Raw genomic sequence first — 18465 nt, 5'->3', positions numbered from 1 at the left:
TAGAACACTTCCAGGATCTCTATGGACACGACCTTTTCACGCCCCAGCTGGATTTTTTTTTTTTAATGAGTGATGTCAGAATGCACTCACTGTTCTAAAATGTGATTGTTACGCAACAGGACAGTTCGCCCACGCTGCCCTCGAACCAAGACACGCTGCCTGCTAATTATCTATAGGCTACATTTCAACAGTTTGAATTGAGGCGTGTTCCGCCTCCTCATTCATTCACATAGAAGTAGCCCATTTCACTGTTGCGGACAATTTTACGTTTGAGGCTTTCCTGAACCGGACAAACGTCTCTCTTCGATGAGAGCCGAAACACCTCCCAGTGTTTCCCCAGATCCTCTCGTCCTCTGTAGCTCAGCTGGTAGAGCACGGCGCTTGGAACGCCAAGGTAGTGGGTTCGATCCCCGGGACCACCCATACACAAAAAAAAAAAATGTATGCACACATGACTAAGTCGCTTTGGATAAAAGCGTCTGCTAAATGGCATATTATTATTATAATAATCATCAAGTATGCAGACATTTGCGCAGTCCAGCACAAACTTTTTCCCCCTGGCACATTTTCCGCCAGCATTGCCTTCGTCGTCACTTTACTTACTAATAATAACTCTGGACATTCCCATTGAAGTGCCGTATTTTCAGTATATGGTGTTGTCCTTCTAATGTAGCATACCGTACGCATGTACAGTTAATTCAGAAAGTATTCAGACAACTTGACTTTTCCCACATTTTGTTACATTACAGCCTTATTCTGAAATGGATTAAGTAGTCCCCCCCCCCCCCCCCCCCCCCCCATCGTCAATCTACACACAATACCCCATAATGACAAAGCAAAAACAGGTTTATATACATTTTTGCAAACATTTTCAAAATAAAAAAACAGAAGTATCACATTTACATAAGTATTCAGACCCTTTACTCAGTACTTTGTTGAAGCACCTTTGGCAGCGATTACAGTCTCTAGTCTTCTTGGGTATGACACTACAAGCTTGGCACACCTGTATTTGGGGAGTTTCTCCCATTCTTCTCTGCAGATCCTCTCAAGCTGTCAGGTTGGATGGGGAGCGTTGCTGCACAGCTATTTTCAGGTCTCTCCAGAGATGTTCAATCAGGTTCAAGTCCGGGCTCTGGCTGGGCCACTCAAGGACATTCAGAGACTTGTCCCGAAGCCACTCCTGCGTTGTCTTGGCTGTGTGCTTAGGGTCGTTGTCCTGTTGGAAGGTGAACCTTCACCCCAGTCTGAGGTCTTGAGAGCTCTGGAGCAGGTTTTCATCAAGGATCTCTCTGTACTTTGCTCCGTTCATCTTTCCCTCGATCCTGACTAGTCTCCCAGTCCCTGCCGCTGAAAAACATCCCTACAGCATGATGCTGCCACCACCATGCTTCACCGTAGGGATGGTGCCAGGTTTCCTCCAGACGTGAAGCTTAGCATTCAGGCCAAAGAGTTCAATCTTGGTTTCATCAGACCAGAGAATCTTATTTCTCCTGGTCTGAGAGTCTTTAGGTGCCTTTTGGCAAACTCCAAGCGGGCTGTCATGTGCCTTTTACTGAGGAGTGGCTTCCATCTGGTCACGCTACCGGTTAGGCCTGATTGGTGGAGTGCTGCAGAGATTGTTGTTCTTCTGGAAGGTTCTCCCATCTCCACAGAGGAACTCTGGAGCTCTGTCAGAGTGACCATCGGGTTCTTGGTCACCTCCCTGACCAAGACCCTTCTCCCCCGATTGTGCAGTTTGGCCGGGCGGCCAGCTCTAGGAAAAGTCTTGGTGGTTCCAAACTTCTTCCACTTAAGAATGATGAAGGCCACTGTGTTCTTTGGGACCTTCAATGCTGCCGAAATGTTGTGGTACCCTTCACCAGATCTGTGCCTCGACACAATCTCGGAGCTCTACGGACAATTCCTTCGACCTCATGGCTTGGTTTTTGCTCTGACATGCACTGTCAACTGTGGGATCTTATATAGACAGGTGTGTGCCTTTCCAAATCATGTCCAATCAATTGAATTTACCACAGGTGGACTCCAATCAAGTTGTAGAAACATCAATGATGCTCAATTTGAGTCTCATAGCAAAGGGTCTGAATTCTTATATAAATAAGGTATTTGTTTTAATTTGTTAATTTGTAACCTGTTTTCGCTTTGTCATTATGGGGTATTGTGAGTAGATTGCTAAGGATTTTCTTTTTTAAATCCCATCTTAGAATAAGGCTGTAACGTAACAAAATGTGGAAAAAGTCAAGGGGTCTGAATACTTCCCGAAGGCGCTGTAGCTATTTCTATGCGTGTATGGAGCAAAATGTATTTACTGTTTTATTCACGATTTCCAGTACTGGTGACAAATCATGCATTCCGATCTTGCATAGATGGTAATGGACACAGATATGTGTAAAATACTTTCTTGAAGGTTGTACTGATTATGATGAGCTAACGCTAAGCTATTTGCCGGCTATGTGTGGAGTCATGTTTGTTGATATTATACAATGCATGCTGGGTACACGTCTGTCAGACCATAGATGTTATAACAAAATTGTTCACTCATCTTTCAAGTAAACCTTCAGAAGTGAATGAAAAATCAATCAAAATAATATGCTCCGTAAGAAGCATCTCAAGGTCCTGGATTGGCCTAGCCAGTCTCCAGACCTGAACCCAATAGAACATCTTTGGAGGGAGCTGAAAGTCCGTATTGCCCAGCGACAGCCCCGAAACCTGAAGGATCTGGAGAAGGTCTGTATGGAGGAGTGGGCCAAAATCCCTGCTGCAGTGTGTGCAAACCTGGCCAAGACCTACAGGAAACGTATGATCTCTGTAATTGCAAACAGGTTTCTGTACCAAATATTCAGTTCTGCTTTTCTGATGTATCAAATACTTATGTCATGCAGTAAAATGCAAATGAATTACTTAAAAATCATACAATGCGATTTTCTGGATTTTTGTTTTAGATTCCGTCTCTCACAGTTGAAGTGTACCGATGATAAAAATGACAGACCTCTACATGCTTTGTAAGTAGGAAAACCTGCAAAATCGGCAGTGTATCAAATACTTGTTCTCCCCACTGTAAATAGTCTGGGTGGCCATTTTATTAATTGTCTTATGGCTTGAGGGTAGAAGCTGTTTAGAAGCCTTTTGGACCTAGACTTGGTGCTCCAGTACCGCTTGCCGTGCGGTAGCAGAGAGAACAGTCTATGACTAGGGTGACTGGAGTCTGACAATTTTAAGGGCCTTCCTCTGACACCGCCTGGTATAGAGGTCCTGGATGCCAGGAAGCTTGGCCCCAGTGATGTACTGGGCCATACGCACTACCCTCTGAGGCTCCTTACAGGCGGATGCCGAGCAGTTGCCATACCAGACAGTGATGCAACCTGTCAGGATGCTCTCGATGGTGCAGCTGTAGAACTTTTTGAGGATCTGGGGACCCATGCCAAATCTTTTCAGTCTCCTGAGGGGGAAAAGGTGTTGTTGTGCCCTCTTCACGACTGTCTTGGTGAGTTTGGACCATAATAGTTTGTTGGTGATGTGGACACCAAGGAACTTGAAACTCTCGACCCGCCCCACTAGGATGGTCTGTGTTACCACCTTATTAATAGGACTACAGCAGGATGTAGGCCCTTTAACCTTCCTGATCAAAGGACCAACCTAGACAGACTTCATTCATAACCACCCCCATCTGACCATGTAAACTCCCCCCTAATACCCAGGAATAAGCTCCTGTTTCCCCCATCTGACCATGTAAACTCCCCCCTAATACCCAGGAATAAGCTCCTGTTTCCCCCATCTGACCATGTTAACTCCCCCCTAATACCCAGGAATAAGCTCCTGTTTCCCCCATCTGACCATGTAAACTCCCCCCTAATACCCAGGAATAAGCTCCTGTTTCCCCCATCTGACCATGTTAACTCCCCCCTAATACCCAGGAATAAGCTCCTGTTTCCCCCATCTGACCATGTAAACTCCCCCCTAATACCCAGGAATAAGCTCCTGTTTCCCCCATCTGACCATGTAAACTCCCCCCTAATACCCAGGAATAAGCTCCTGTTTCCCCCATCTGACCATGTAAACTCCCCCCTAATACCCAGGAATAAGCTCCTGTTTCCCCCATCTGACCATGTAAACTCCCCCCTAATACCCAGGAATAAGCTCCTGTTTCCCCCATCTGACCATGTAAACTCCCCCCTAATACCCAGGAATAAGCTCCTGTTTCCCCCATCTGACCATGTAAACTCCCCCCTAATACCCAGGAATAAGCTCCTGTTTCCCCCATCTGACCATGTTAACTCCCCCCTAATACCCAGGAATAAGCTCCTGTTTCCCCCATCTGACCATGTAAACTCCCCCCTAATACCCAGGAATAAGCTCCTGTTTCCCCCATCTGACCATGTAAACTCCCCCCTAATACCCAGGAATAAGCTCCTGTTTCCCCCATCTGACCATGTAAACTCCCCCCTAATACCCAGGAATAAGCTCCTGTTTCCCCCATCTGACCATGTAAACTCCCCCCTAATACCCAGGAATAAGCTCCTGTTTCCCCCATCTGACCATGTAAACTCCCCCCTAATACCCAGGAATAAGCTCCTGTTTCCCCCATCTGACCATGTAAACTCCCCCCTAATACCCAGGAATAAGCTCCTGTTTCCCCCATCTGACCATGTAAACTCCCCCCTAATACCCAGGAATAAGCTCCTGTTTCCCCCATCTGACCATGTAAACTCCCCCCTAATACCCAGGAATAAGCTCCTGTTTCCCCCATCTGACCATGTTAACTCCCCCCTAATACCCAGGAATAAGCTCCTGTTTCCCCCATCTGACCATGTTAACTCCCCCCTAATACCCAGGAATAAGCTCCTGTTTCCCCCATCTGACCATGTTAACTCCCCCCTAATACCCAGGAATAAGCTCCTGTTTCCCCCATCTGACCATGTTAACTCCCCCCTAATACCCAGGAATAAGCTCCTGTTTCCCCCATCTGACCATGTTAACTCCCCCCTAATACCCAGGAATAAGCTCCTGTTTCCCCCATCTGACCATGTTAACTCCCCCCTAATACCCAGGAATAAGCTCCTGTTTCCCCCATCTGACCATGTTAACTCCCCCCTAATACCCAGGTATAAGCTCCTCTACTCACCCCCATGTCAAACACACAGTGGGCATCCGACAGTGCGTTGCTGTAGGCCTGCAGGTCCTTGCAGGAGCTGGGGATGTGGAACCTGAAGACACAACCAAAGACAATTGTAATTACTTCACTAATACAGTACTAACAGTATTAACTAGGTTTCTAACATTACAATTGTAACGATTAGGACAACGCTAAATCAAGGTAGCCTGTAGAAAAAGTAAACAGATTGTTGAATTTGTCACTCCAGCCCAACATGGACAACTCAAGGTCAAATGAATTTAACCTAAGACATGTGGATGTAGGATGAACGAAATTACTACGACTGACAAAAGCACTACTAGTGACGGTCACCAACTACACTATGAAAGATGAGTCTTACGTAGCTCCCACCACCTGCAGCCCCAGGTCCTTGGCAGCCTCCAGCAGGCGCCTACAGCTCTTCAGAGAGCAGCCGAACGCCATGCTGGTTTCTGCAGCCTGGGCCCATGTAGTTACCTGGACCAGCAGCCTGGGGAGGAGAGGTGGAACAGAACAAGTCAGAATTAACTTTATTCTCCAACGACGTTTACATATGAACCAGGAATCTGACCTGTGGTGCTGACAATAAAATAATATACACAATCTACAAACGTTCATTACATTTTAGTTATTTTAGCAGACGCTCTTATCCAGAGCGACTTACAGTTAGTGAGTGCATACATTTTCATACTGGCCCCCCCCGTGGGAAACGAACCCACAACCCTGGCGTTGCGTATGTGATACTTTGAAAAAAGTTAAGTGTGAGGGAGCTTTTTTCTTTTGAATTACTTTTTCAACAACTTTTCCCAGTTACCTACAAACTAAGAGACCCCCTAGATGTGTAGACGCTGGTCTGATGGGCACCTACTTGGCCTTGGGGTGAGAACGGGCTATCTTGCAGAGTTCTGTCTCGCTGTCGCACACCAAGAGGTCGACGCCATTCTTGGCTGCGTGTTTGATGTGGGACAGCTGTTTGCAAACTCCAGAGAAGATGATGTTCTCAGGGGGCACGTCATGGCCCAGCACCAGGCTGACTTCAGCCTGAGACAACACATCATATGCACACGTTACAACACAGGACATACAGTGAGGGAAAAAAGTATTTGATCCCCTGCTGATTTTGTACGTTTGCCCACTGACAAAGACATGATCAGTCTATAATTTTAATGGTAGGTTTATGTGAACAGTGAGAGACAGAATAACAACAACAAAAATCCAGAAAAACACATGTCAAAAATGTTATAAATTGATTTGCATTTTAATGAGGGAAATAAGTATTTGACCCCTCTGCAAAACATGACTGAGTTCTTGGTGGCAAAACCCTTGTTGGCAATCACAGAGGTCAGACGTTTCTTGTAGTTGGCCACCAGGTTTGCACACATCTCAGGAGGGATTTTGTCCCACTCCTCTTTGCAGATCTTCTCCAAGTCATTAAGGTTTCGAGGCTGACGTTTGGCAACTCGAACCTTCAGCTCCCTCCACAGATTTCCTATGGGATTAAGGTCTGGAGACTGGCTAGGCCACTCCAGGACCTTAATGTGCTTCTTCTTGAGCCACTCCTTTGTTGCCTTGGCCGTGTGTTTTGGGTCATTGTCATGCTGGAATACCCAGGCAGCATTCCTCCTCCTCCAAACACGGCGAGTTGAGTTGATGCCAAATAGCTAGATTTTGGTCTCATCTGACCACAACACTTTCACCCAGTTCTCCTCTGAATCATTCAGATGTTCATTGGCAAACATCAGACGGCCCTGTATATGTGCTTTCTTGAGCAGGGGGACCTTGTGGGCGCTGCAGGATTTCAGTCCTTCACGGCGTAGTGTGTTACCAATTGTTTTCTTGGTGACTGTGGTCCCAGCTGCCTTGAGATCATTGACAAGATCCTCCCGTGTAGTTCTGGGCTGATTCCTCACCGTTCTCATGATCATTGCAACTCCACGAGGTGAGATCTTGCATGGAGCCCCAGGCCGAGGGAGATTGACAGTTATTTTGTGTTTCTTCCATTTGCGAATAATCGCACCAACTGTTGTCACCTTCTCACCAAGCTGCTTGGCGATGGTCTTGTAGCCCATTCCAGCCTTGTGTATGTCTACAATCTTGTCCCTGACATCATTGGATAGCTCTTTGGTCTTTGGCCATGGTGGAGAGTTTGGAATCTGATTGATTGATTGCTTCTGTGGACAGGTGTCTTTTATACAGGTAACAAGCTGAGATTAGGAGCACTCCCTTTAAGAGTGTGCTCCTAATCTCAGCTCGTTACCTGTATAAAAGACACCTGGGAGCCAGAAATCTTTCTGATTGAGAGGGGGTCAAATACTTATTTCCCTCATTAAAATGCAAATCAATTTATAACATTTTTGACATGCGATTTTCTGGATTTTTTTGTTGTTATTCTGTCTCTCACTGTTCAAATAAACCTACCATTAAAATGATAGACTGATCATTTCTTTGTCAGTGGGCAAACGTACAAAATCAGCAGGGGAGCAAATACTTTTTTACCCTCTTTGTACATGATTAACTGTTTAGCAGGCTTACGGCTTGGGGGTAGATGCTGTTAAGGAGCCTTTTGAACCTAGATTTGGCGATACGGTACCGCTTACAGTAGCAGACAGAACAGTCTATGACTTGGGTGGCTGGAGTTTGACCATTTTTTGGGCCTTCCTCTGACACCTGTAGAACTTTGGGGGACCTGGGGACCCATGCCAAATCTGTTCAGTCTCCTCAGAGGGAATAGGCTTTGTCGTGCCCTCTTCACAACGGTCTTGACGTGTTTGGACCATGATAGTTTGTTGGTGATGTGGACACCAAGGAACTTGAAACTCTCGACCCGCTCCACTACAGCCCCGTCGATGTTAATGGGGGCGTGTTTGGCCCTCCTTTTCCTGAGGTCCACGATCAGCTCCTTTGTCTTGCTCACATTGAGGGAGAGGTTGTTGTCCTGGCACCACACGGCCAGGTCTCTGACCTCCATATAGGCTGTCTCATCGTTGTCAGTGATCAGGCCTACCACTGTTGTGTCGTCGGCAAACTTAATGATGGTGTTGGAGTCGTGCCTGGCCATGCAGTCGTGGGTGAACAGGGAGTACAGGAGGGGACTGAGCACGCACCCCTGAGGGGCCCCCGTGTTGAGGATCAGCGTGGCGGATGTGTTGTTGCCTACCCTCTAGAGTTTGTGATCACACTGGTACAGAGAAAGCCGACAGAATGAAAGGTATTCAAGAATGCTGTTACAGTGTTACTTGATTGATCCGTTTTTATAAAACACCATTGAAAACATAAGTAACAAAATTAAAAAAAAGGTACCACTCACCTTGTTAGCACAGATGAAGCCGAGGCCGAGAGAGGCCAGGATCTCGATGACAGCCGGGCTGCTGTTGGATTTGACCGGGTAGAAGGGCCTGATCTGGGGCATGGTGCGCTGCCACTGGACATGCTGTCTCATCAGGGACCCAAGATCAGACACTACAAACACACTCTTATCAGCCTGGGGAACACAAGAGACAAGACCTAGTTATACACACACACTGAAAGACAAGCGCTAGTTACACACACACACACACTGAAAGACAAGCGCTAGTTACACACACACACACACACTGAAAGACAAGCGCTAGTTATACACACACACACACACACAAAGACAAGCGCTAGTTTTACACACACACTGAAAGAAAAGACCTAGTTATACAGATTAAGCTGTTAAGAAAACATAAGTGTATGTTAACGTACATAAATAATTAGCCTACATAAGATGTCTTCACAGGTCCAAAAAGTAGGCCCCTTTTCCGAAATGGACCTGGGGCTTTCCCACCCGGACACGATATGCATAAATAGAATTGTTATATATATATATATATATATATATATATATATATATATATATATATATATATATATATATATATATATATATATATATATATATATATGAGAGAGAGAGAGAGAGAGAGAGACGCGTTCCGACCGGACCCGAGGACAACTAGACCCGTTCAATATAGACCTGGTCGGATCCAGACCCGGTCCGATTTGAGTGAGGGAAGCAGCAGAAAAGTCATTTTAAAGCTACTTTATTAACCGAAGCTGATAAAGCGCCAGAGGAGGTGGGGGAGGGGCCGTACTGTGAGCGAGTAACAAGGGGAGCAGGGAGGGACCAGACAGAGACAGCAACCAATCAAGCTAGGTTATTTAGAGGAGGTCGGGGAGGGGCCGTACTGTGAGCGAGTAACAAGGGGAGCAGGGAGGGACCAACCAGAGACAGCAACCAATCAAGCTAGGTTATTTAGAGGAGGTGGGGGAGGGGCCGTACTGTGAGCGAGTAACCAGGGGAGCAGGGAGGGACCAGACAGAGACAGCAACCAATCAAGCTAGGTTATTTAGAGGAGGTGGGGGAGGGGCCGTACTGTGAGCAGGGATGAGACAGCAACCAATCAAGCCGACTCATGCTATAGTAGACTAACAGCTGCCATAGCTAGGTGATTTATCATCCAATATGATTACGTTGTACCGTATAACTAAACCAAGATGGAAACGACACTGTGGTCTAACGGGAACAAATGAGTCATAGTGGGCAGAACAAGCAACGAGGTGGGCGCGTTCTAGTATGCATCTGCATATTTCCGTTAGGGAACGCCTACTCTGAAGTACGCATGTGCAATAACTCGAGTCGCCTTTACACTCCTAAATAGTGCGATTTTTTAAAAGTTTAGCAAAGAGTAAAGTCCATTAAACTTAGTCCACTCTGTTCATAACAGATTATCGTTTTGGGAACAGAACACTGTATTGAGATCAAACGCTTAAATCGATGTGAAAATGTGCAGAATGTCGGTCAAAATCCATCTTCTCCCACAACCAGCGGACTTCCTCTCACCACCATATTTGGTAGTGAGCGGAAACGCCAACAGGGTGCGTCACATTTATACATCTGGTGAAATATCTGTCTCATTGTTCTATCTGTGTTACCGGTCTTGACAGCATCAAACCAGGAGAAGCTAGTTAAGCTAGCTAACGTTAACAAGCTAGGCTAGTTGAGACTGCAGTGCCTTCGCTTTCTCACGAACAACAACTCCATTCAGAATATGAAGTAGCAGCCTACCTGTTGGATCTATCGTCACAACTGTCCAAGAGTGTTTGGAATATTTATTTCTCGCACAAAAAGACAAGCTGACCAATAAAATAGGCCTAGGTAAACGTTTCTACTATGAGCGATAGTAGATTGACATAGGCTAGTGATTTCGCTGTTCGTTACTCATCTTGGCTGAAGAAAAGTAAATGTTGACAGTTTTAACATCTTCAATGTGCGCCTCGGAATTCAATAAGGACGAGCGCCGTTGCATCCCCGATGCGTCTGTCTTCACTAGTCCTTCGGAGCTGCGATGCCTGTAAGAAGGACCCGATCCCGTGACGGGCATTAGTTAATAAGAATTGAGATCTGAGAGAGACGTGAGCGAGTGGTGCTTCGGAGCACAGCAATTGGTTCAGCCCAAGGCCACAAGGCAAGGAGTTTTTAGGGGGATTAACTGCCACACAAGGGGGCAACGGCCGTTGCTGTCGGGAAACTCGAGGCCTGGTGCTTAGGCTTATTTTGACTTAGTTGGGCCAATACATACTTTGATTAACCTGCAAGCATGGCATGATCTTTGCTTTTCAGCTGCTCAGAGCTTTAGCATGTAATACAAATTAATTTTTCATCCCACTGAGGACCACATTGAAAATAAGTGTTTTAAGGCTTTCATGAGTCATCCTCCGGGGTTCGTTTAGCTGTTCTAACCCTTCCTCCGGGGTTCGTTTAGCTGTTCTAACCCTTCCTCCGGGGTTCGTTTAGCTGTTCTAACCCTTCCTCCGGGGTTCGTTTAGCTGTTCTAACCCTTCCTCCGGGGTTCGTTTAGCTGTTCTAACCCTTCCTCCGGGGTTCGTTTAGCTGTTCTAACCCTTCCTCCGGGGTTGGTTTAGCTGTTCTAACCCTTCCTCCGGGGTTGGTTTAGCTGTTCTAACCCTTCCTCCGGGGTTGGTTTAGCTGTTCTAACCCTTCCTCCGGGGTTGGTTTAGCTGTTCTAACCCTTCCTCCGGGGTTGGTTTAGCTGTTCTAACCCTTCCTCCGGGGTTGGTTTAGCTGTTCTAACCCTTCCTCCGGGGTTGGTTTAGCTGTTCTAACCCTTCCTCCGGGGTTGGTTTAGCTGTTCTAACCCTTCCTCCGGGGTTGGTTTAGCTGTTCTAACCCTTCCTCCGGGGTTCGTTTAGCTGTTCTAACCCTTCCTCCGGGGTTCGTTTAGCTGTTCTAACCCTTCCTCCGGGGTTCGTTTAGCTGTTCTAAACCTTTTAAATCAATTCCCTCACCAGAGCTTGCTCGTACACATGTCCGTCAATGACATCTTCCAGGGTGGTTCCTCCCTCCAGGAGTTCAATCATGTGGTTTGGTTCGTCAGCGAGTCCTTTCATCTCAACAGTATTCAGCAGACAATCATAAAGAAAGAGTAGTCAAGTCAAGGTGGCGACTGAGCCGTGGGTCCTGCCGGGTATGCAACACACAGAGAGAGAGGACAACAGTATGTTGCTGTTAGGTGGACATCGACTTAATTATTACACATCTCCTTTAAGAAACCATGCAAGCTAGTACCAAAAAAAAAAAAAAACTTTTCAAACATTACGTATATCTGAAGAAAGAAGTAGATCAAAATATATACTTTATACTATGCGTGCTGAGACACGGGTTGGACTGTGTATGACGTGTCCAATGTTTCCTTTCATTCCTGAGGTGTCAGCTTGAGCTAAAAGCTTCTTCTTACATCACATGTAGACATAAACAAGCCCCTGTGTAAGGGTGCCTTCAAACCAAAACACATCAACTGGCCCCTGTGTAAGGGTGCCTTCAAACCAAAACACATCAACAAGCCCCTGTGTAAGGGTGCCTTCAAACCAAAACACATCAACTGGCCCCTGTGTAAGGGTGCCTTCAAACCAAAACACATCAACTGGCCCCTGTGTAAGGGTGCCTTCAAACCAAAACACATCAACTGGCCCCTGTGTAAGGGTGCCTTCAAACCAAAACACATCAACTGGCCCCTGTGTAAGGGTGCCTTCAAACCAAAACACATCAACAGGCCCCTGTGTAAGGGTGCCTTCAAACCAAAACACATCAACTGGCCCCTGTGTAAGGGTGCCTTCAAACCAAAACACATCAACTGGCCCCTGTGTAAGGGTGCCTTCAAACCAAAACACATCAACTGGCCCCTGTGTAAGGGTGCCTTCAAACCAAAACACATCAACTGGCCCCTGTGTAAGGGTGCCTTCAAACCAAAACACATCAACTGGCCCCTGTGTAAGGGTGCCTTCAAACCAAAACACATCAACTGGCCCCTGTGTAAGGGTGCCTTCAAACCAAAACACATCAACTGGCCCCTGTGTAAGGGTGCCTTCAAACCAAAACACATCAACTGGCCCCTGTGTAAGGGTGCCTTCAAACCAAAACACATCAACTGGCCCCTGTGTAAGGGTGCCTTCAAACCAAAACACATCAACTGGCCCCTGTGTAAGGGTGCCTTCAAACCAAAACACATCAACTGGCCCCTGTGTAAGGGTGCCTTCAAACCGAAACACATCAACTGGCCCCTGTGTAAGGGTGCCTTCAAACCAAAACACATCAACTGGCCCCTGTGTAGGGGTGCCTTCAAACCAAAACACATCAACTGGCCCCTGTGTAGGGGTGCCTTCAAACCAAAACACATCAACTGGCCCCTGTGTAGGGGTGCCTTCAAACCAAAACACATCAACTGGCCCCTGTGTAAGGGTGCCTTCAAACCAAAACACATCAACTGGCCCCTGTGTAAGGGTGCCTTCAAACCAAAACACATCAACTGGCCCCTGTGTAAGGGTGCCTTCAAACCAAAACACATCAACAAGCCCCTGTGTAAGGGTGCCTTCAAACCAAAACACATCAACTGGCCCCTGTGTAAGGGTGCCTTCAAACCAAAACACATCAACTGGCCCCTGTGTAAGGGTGCCTTCAAACCAAAACACATCAACTGGCCCCTGTGTAAGGGTGCCTTCAAACCAAAACACATCAACTGGCCCCTGTGTAAGGGTGCCTTCAAACCAAAACACATCAACTGGTCGTCTGAAGCATCGGTGTGGTGGGACGGCGAAACACCACTAGGCCTTCCCACAACACACTGCTCTCATTGGAAACCATCGGTGTGGTGGGACGGCGAAACACCACTAGGCCTTCCCACAACACACTGCTCTCATTGGAAACCATCGGTGTGGTGGGACGGCGAAACACCACTAGGCCTTCCCACAACACACTGCTCTCATTGGAAACCATCGGTGTGGTGGGACAGCGAAACACCACTAGGCCTTCCCACAACACACTGCTCTCATTGGAAACCATCGGTGTGGTGGGACAGCGAAACACCACTAGGCCTTCCCACAACACACTGCTCTCATTGGAAACCATCGGTGTGGTGGGACGGCGAAACACCACTAGGCCTTCCCACAACACACTGCTCTCATTGGAAACCATCGGTGTGGTGGGACAGCGAAACACCACTAGGCCTTCCCACAACACACTGCTCTCATTGGAAACCATCGGTGTGGTGGGACAGCGAAACACCACTAGGCCTTCCCACAACACACTGCTCTCATTGGAAACCATCGGTGTGGTGGGACAGCGAAACACCACTAGGCCTTCCCACAACACACTGCTCTCATTGGAAACCATCGGTGTGGTGGGACGGCGAAACACCACTAGGCCTTCCCACAACACACTGCTCTCATTGGAAACCATCGGTGTGGTGGGACGGCGAAACACCACTAGGCCTTCCCACAACACACTGCTCTCATTGGAAACCATCGGTGTGGTGGGACGGCGAAACACCACTAGGCCTTCCCACAACACACTGCTCTCATTGGAAACCATCGGTGTGGTGGGACAGCGAAACACCACTAGGCCTTCCCACAACACACTGCTCTCATTGGAAACCATCGGTGTGGTGGGACAGCGAAACACCACTAGGCCTTCCCACAACACACTGCTCTCATTGGAAACCATCGGTGTGGTGGGACAGCGAAACACCACTAGGCCTTCCCACAACACACTGCTCTCATTGGAAACCATCGGTGTGGTGGGACGGCGAAACACCACTAGGCCTTCCCACAACACACTGCTCTCATTGGAAACCATCGGTGTGGTGGGACAGCGAAACACCACTAGGCCTTCCCACAACACACTGCTCTCATTGGAAACCATCGGTGTGGTGGGACAGCGAAACACCACTAGGCCTTCCCACAACACACTGCTCTCATTGGAAACCATCGGTGTGGTGGGACAGCGAAACACCACTAGGCCTTCCCACAACACACTGCTCTCATTGGAAACCATCGGTGTGGTGGGACAGCGAAACACCACTAGGCCTTCCCACAACACACTGCTCTCATTGGAAACCATCGGTGTGGTGGGACGGCGAAACACCACTAGGCCTTCCCACAACACACTGCTCTCATTGGAAACCATCGGTGTGGTGGGACAGCGAAACACCACTAGGCCTTCCCACAACACACTGCTCTCATTGGAAACCATCGGTGTGGTGGGACAGCGAAACACCACTAGGCCTTCCCACAACACACTGCTCTCATTGGAAACCATCGGTGTGGTGGGACAGCGAAACACCACTAGGCCTTCCCACAACACACTGCTCTCATTGGAAACCATCCAGTTGCTGCTCTTTTTACAAATACGTTTGCCTGGTTTGAAGGCACCCTAAGGAAATGTCAGAATGGTTTTGCTTACATGGAAAAGTCTGTAGATGGCCGTGTCCCGCTATCAGCTAGGATCCCAAGGCGGCTCAGCGTTGAAGTCAAAGCGCTCCCGGTAAAGAGCCGCCCCTAGGCCTTCTGGGTAGCGGTTATACACCTGTAAAGAGAAGAGGGAGCCCTGTGGGGAGAAAAGGTACATAAAAAAAAATAAAGTTGTTGATTGTGTGTGTTCAAATGGAAACGTGTCTGACAAAGGCATGCATACAGGCTCAGACAAGTCATTAAAATACAGTCAGCCAGGCGTAACAGCACGGATAGAGGGTACAATTTGTTCAGATCAAATCACTATTGCATAAACCTATAGAGGGTACAATGTGTTCAGATCAAATCACTATTGCATAAACCTGTATTCTATCAATTCAACTGTAAACTAATTCTATTCATTTGGGAGATTACGTAAGAGACGTTGCCGATGGTGAAGTCTGAAGACCTAGCTATGTTGAGTGAAATGTGCTGCACCCTAAAATAACCATTTGTTAGTGACTTTCCCAGTACACAGCGGTGTACGGAAGGATCGATAGGTTAGGTAACTTAGCTACTACCCAGTGGTGGTTTAGGTAAATATTGACAAAGACAAAACCTGGCATTCTGTCCTCATCTACAGGAGCACTGTAACCAACTATGCTTAGGAAACCATTTCCAGGGAAGTCTGAGATTCATCTAGTGAGGCTGAAAGCTGTTGGATACACATCAACAAAACATACCATTAGCAGAATTAATCAATCTGCTTTGACAAGCAAAGGAATATGGGAGAGTAAATCCTGCCATGATGTCATGCAACGCAAAACACTAATTAGCTAGCCTTACTTTGGTTTCCAGTAATGGCGGTATTTTGAGTCAGTATCGTGGCTGACCATGGTGAATGGGCAGGATATATGCAAGCATAGATTAGAAAATGTAGGTAGGTCTGAACCAGTATCTGTACATTAGACCTCTAACGCCCAGATTCAAACTCTCATTCACCAGCTCTGCAAGCGTTATGTCAAAATACGTTCACTGATCATCAAATATAGAGTTTCGTTGAGCAACTATCTGAATTTACTCCCGTTACGGCCGTCATGTACTTCCGAAAAAGGTCTAAATACAATTTTTCAAGCAATCGAAAAAAAAATGCCTCTTCGGCACCTCCAATGTATTGAGCGGTTGTAGACTTCCGACCTGTGCGTGGCAATCATGAGTAGTAAGTGAACCCTGGAGGTAACGAAGAGGCATTTTCTCGGTTATTTGTTAAATAATTTAGACTTTTTTTTTAAAGTACATACCGGCCGTAACGGGAGTAAGTTAAGATAGTTGCTCAGCGAAACTCCATATTTGGCGATCAACGAACTAATTTGACATTATAACGCGTTCTGGGCGTTAGAGAGAGGTCTCCTACACAGATACTGGTTCAGCCAGATCATTGGTTTGTTATCATAACACAGCAAACTATCAAGGGATGACTTCGGATAAACATTACGAGGTAGGTAGCTACTTAAAAGGGAATGTATCTGGCAATCTCCAAAGAGACAGCAAAACGTTTTAACCTTCGAAAGACAGCTAGAACTCGTTTGGTTTCATGAAGATAGCGGCGCTGTTGACATCGCGCTAACAAGTACACGTAGCTAGCAACAAACTGTCAAATTCATTAATGCCATAATAATTTGTCAAATAGGTTTCAAATAAAGTTTATTATTTTGTTCTACAGGTAAGCAATGTGTGCAAACATTTACAAGAGCGCCATTTCCAGATCGAAAAGTTCAAAGGTAGCTAGCCAGCCTGCCGTGTGACTAGCTAGCTGTTAGCGTCCTGTTTGCTGGTTAGGACTGCGTCCGCCATGTTGCGTTTTGCTATCCAGCTTAGCATGAATTCAAAATTCAATCGAGGTCTTTTTTATACTTACGTGAGATAACGGCGAAAATGTTTCGGGAAATCGTCTTCTCTTTTTCGGCGGAATTTTTAAAATGTAGTGGGCACCACATAAAAAGAAAGAAAAACAGCTATTTTTGCCATACGCTTGGATGACGGGAGGTCTGTAAATGTACGGATGTTCTTTCTCTTGGCTAGTGGGAAGGGAAGTGGAAAACGTCATCAACAGGGCGGGGTCTGCTTCGCCGTAGCCAATCATGTTTCGCTATTTTCAAGTCAATGCCAAATATGTATTTCCGAATCAAATACAGAGCGCTATGTTTGTTGCGAGTTTAATCATGCCGATTATATTTGGTGTTTACGTAACTTTATACCGACAGGGACTATCATGCGAAAACTGTTTGGAAGATTATTTCAGAGTCATGAACGTTATGACCACTTACTTGCATTTGCTGTTGAATTAGATTCTGGATCATTTATATAATTATGAACACAAGCAACATATGCTTCTCACACTGAAACCAATTCACTTGTCCATAGTGTGTGACAAAAGTAAAAGCTGGCTATCTGAGTCTGATCTCCTGGTATTTATGTGGCTCAGCTGTCACTCTGTCAGTGCAGTGCACACATCATTGTAAACACAAATACTGTACATCAAACAGGAAAAAAGACTCTTACCTGCTATAGAATCCCATTTCAGTTATCCAAATACTCTAATCCAGTGGATCCAAACTCCAGTCCTCCAGTACCCCCAACAGCACATATTGGCGTTGTATCCCTGGACAAACATACCTGATTCAACTCATTGAGGGCCTGATGATTAGTTGACAAGTTGAATCAGGTGTCCTTGTCCGGGGGTAAAAATGTGTATTGTAGGGGGTACACTCGAGGACCGGAGTTGGGTACCACTGCTCTAATCTAAACTCTTGTTTGTTCTAAATAAATATAGAAATGTAACTAATTTCTCTCACTTGTTTGAAACACTGCTCCATCTATGCTCATCACAGAGTGAAATGGTTTAAGTCAAAGTTAATTCACAGGGTGAATTTAGCTAATTCACAGGATTCAGAGAACATTCAACAGCTGTAAACATTTGGGTGTGACAGTCAAACTTTGTAGTCCTGTGTTATTCGTTACATCAATGCTTTCCCTCACAGATTAACTTAGTTAAGCACCCATTTGTTTGGCTTGGTAAAATTCAGGTAAACATGGAGTCGCGTGACCCAGTTTTATGTAAATAGATCTATAAAAACAAAATCTATAACTATTCTGTAACTGCTGGTTAATTTCTACTCCTGCTACAGTTTTTTGTCACAATTTGTGTGTTTGTGTCACCCTACACCCTACGATTACACCCTACTGTTACACCCTACTGTTACACCCTACTGCTACTGTTACACCCTACTGTTACACCCTACTGTTACACCCTACTGCTACTATTACACCCTACTGTTACACCCTACTGTTACACCCTACTGCTACACCCTACTGTTACACCCTACTGTTACACCCTACTGTTACTGTTACACCCTACTGTTACACCCTACTGTTACACCCTACTGTTACACCCTACTGTTACACCCTACTGCTACTGTTACACCCTACTGTTACACCCTACTGTTACACCCTACTGCTACACCCTACTGCTACACCCTACAGTTACACCCTACTGTTACACCCTACTGTTA

General features: G+C 46.3%; 1 protein-coding gene across 1 annotated transcript; it reads right to left on the bottom strand.

The window, feature by feature from the left end:
• Positions 1-5077: 5077 nt before the first annotated feature.
• On the bottom strand, positions 5078-16945 carry LOC311124865 (antizyme inhibitor 1-like; the record flags this gene model as incomplete). Its single annotated transcript, XM_084198963.1, has 7 exons — positions 16812-16945; positions 14907-15050; positions 11459-11630; positions 8436-8609; positions 5997-6169; positions 5490-5618; positions 5078-5201 (listed from the first exon to the last, which is right to left on the bottom strand). Exons 3-7 carry the CDS (start codon positions 11558-11560, stop codon positions 5078-5080), a joined length of 702 nt encoding a protein of 233 aa, XP_084055089.1. The 5' UTR covers positions 11561-11630; positions 14907-15050; positions 16812-16945.
• Between the last annotated feature and the right edge of the window lie 1520 nt (positions 16946-18465).

The sequence above is a fragment of the Coregonus lavaretus genome, assembly GCF_964263955.1.
Source record: "Coregonus lavaretus genome assembly, contig: HAP1_SCAFFOLD_5834, whole genome shotgun sequence".
In the NCBI taxonomy this organism is placed as follows: domain Eukaryota; kingdom Metazoa; phylum Chordata; class Actinopteri; order Salmoniformes; family Salmonidae; genus Coregonus; species Coregonus lavaretus.
Note: the sequence above shows the minus strand (reverse complement) of the source record. Positions and strands in the feature narration are given on the sequence as shown.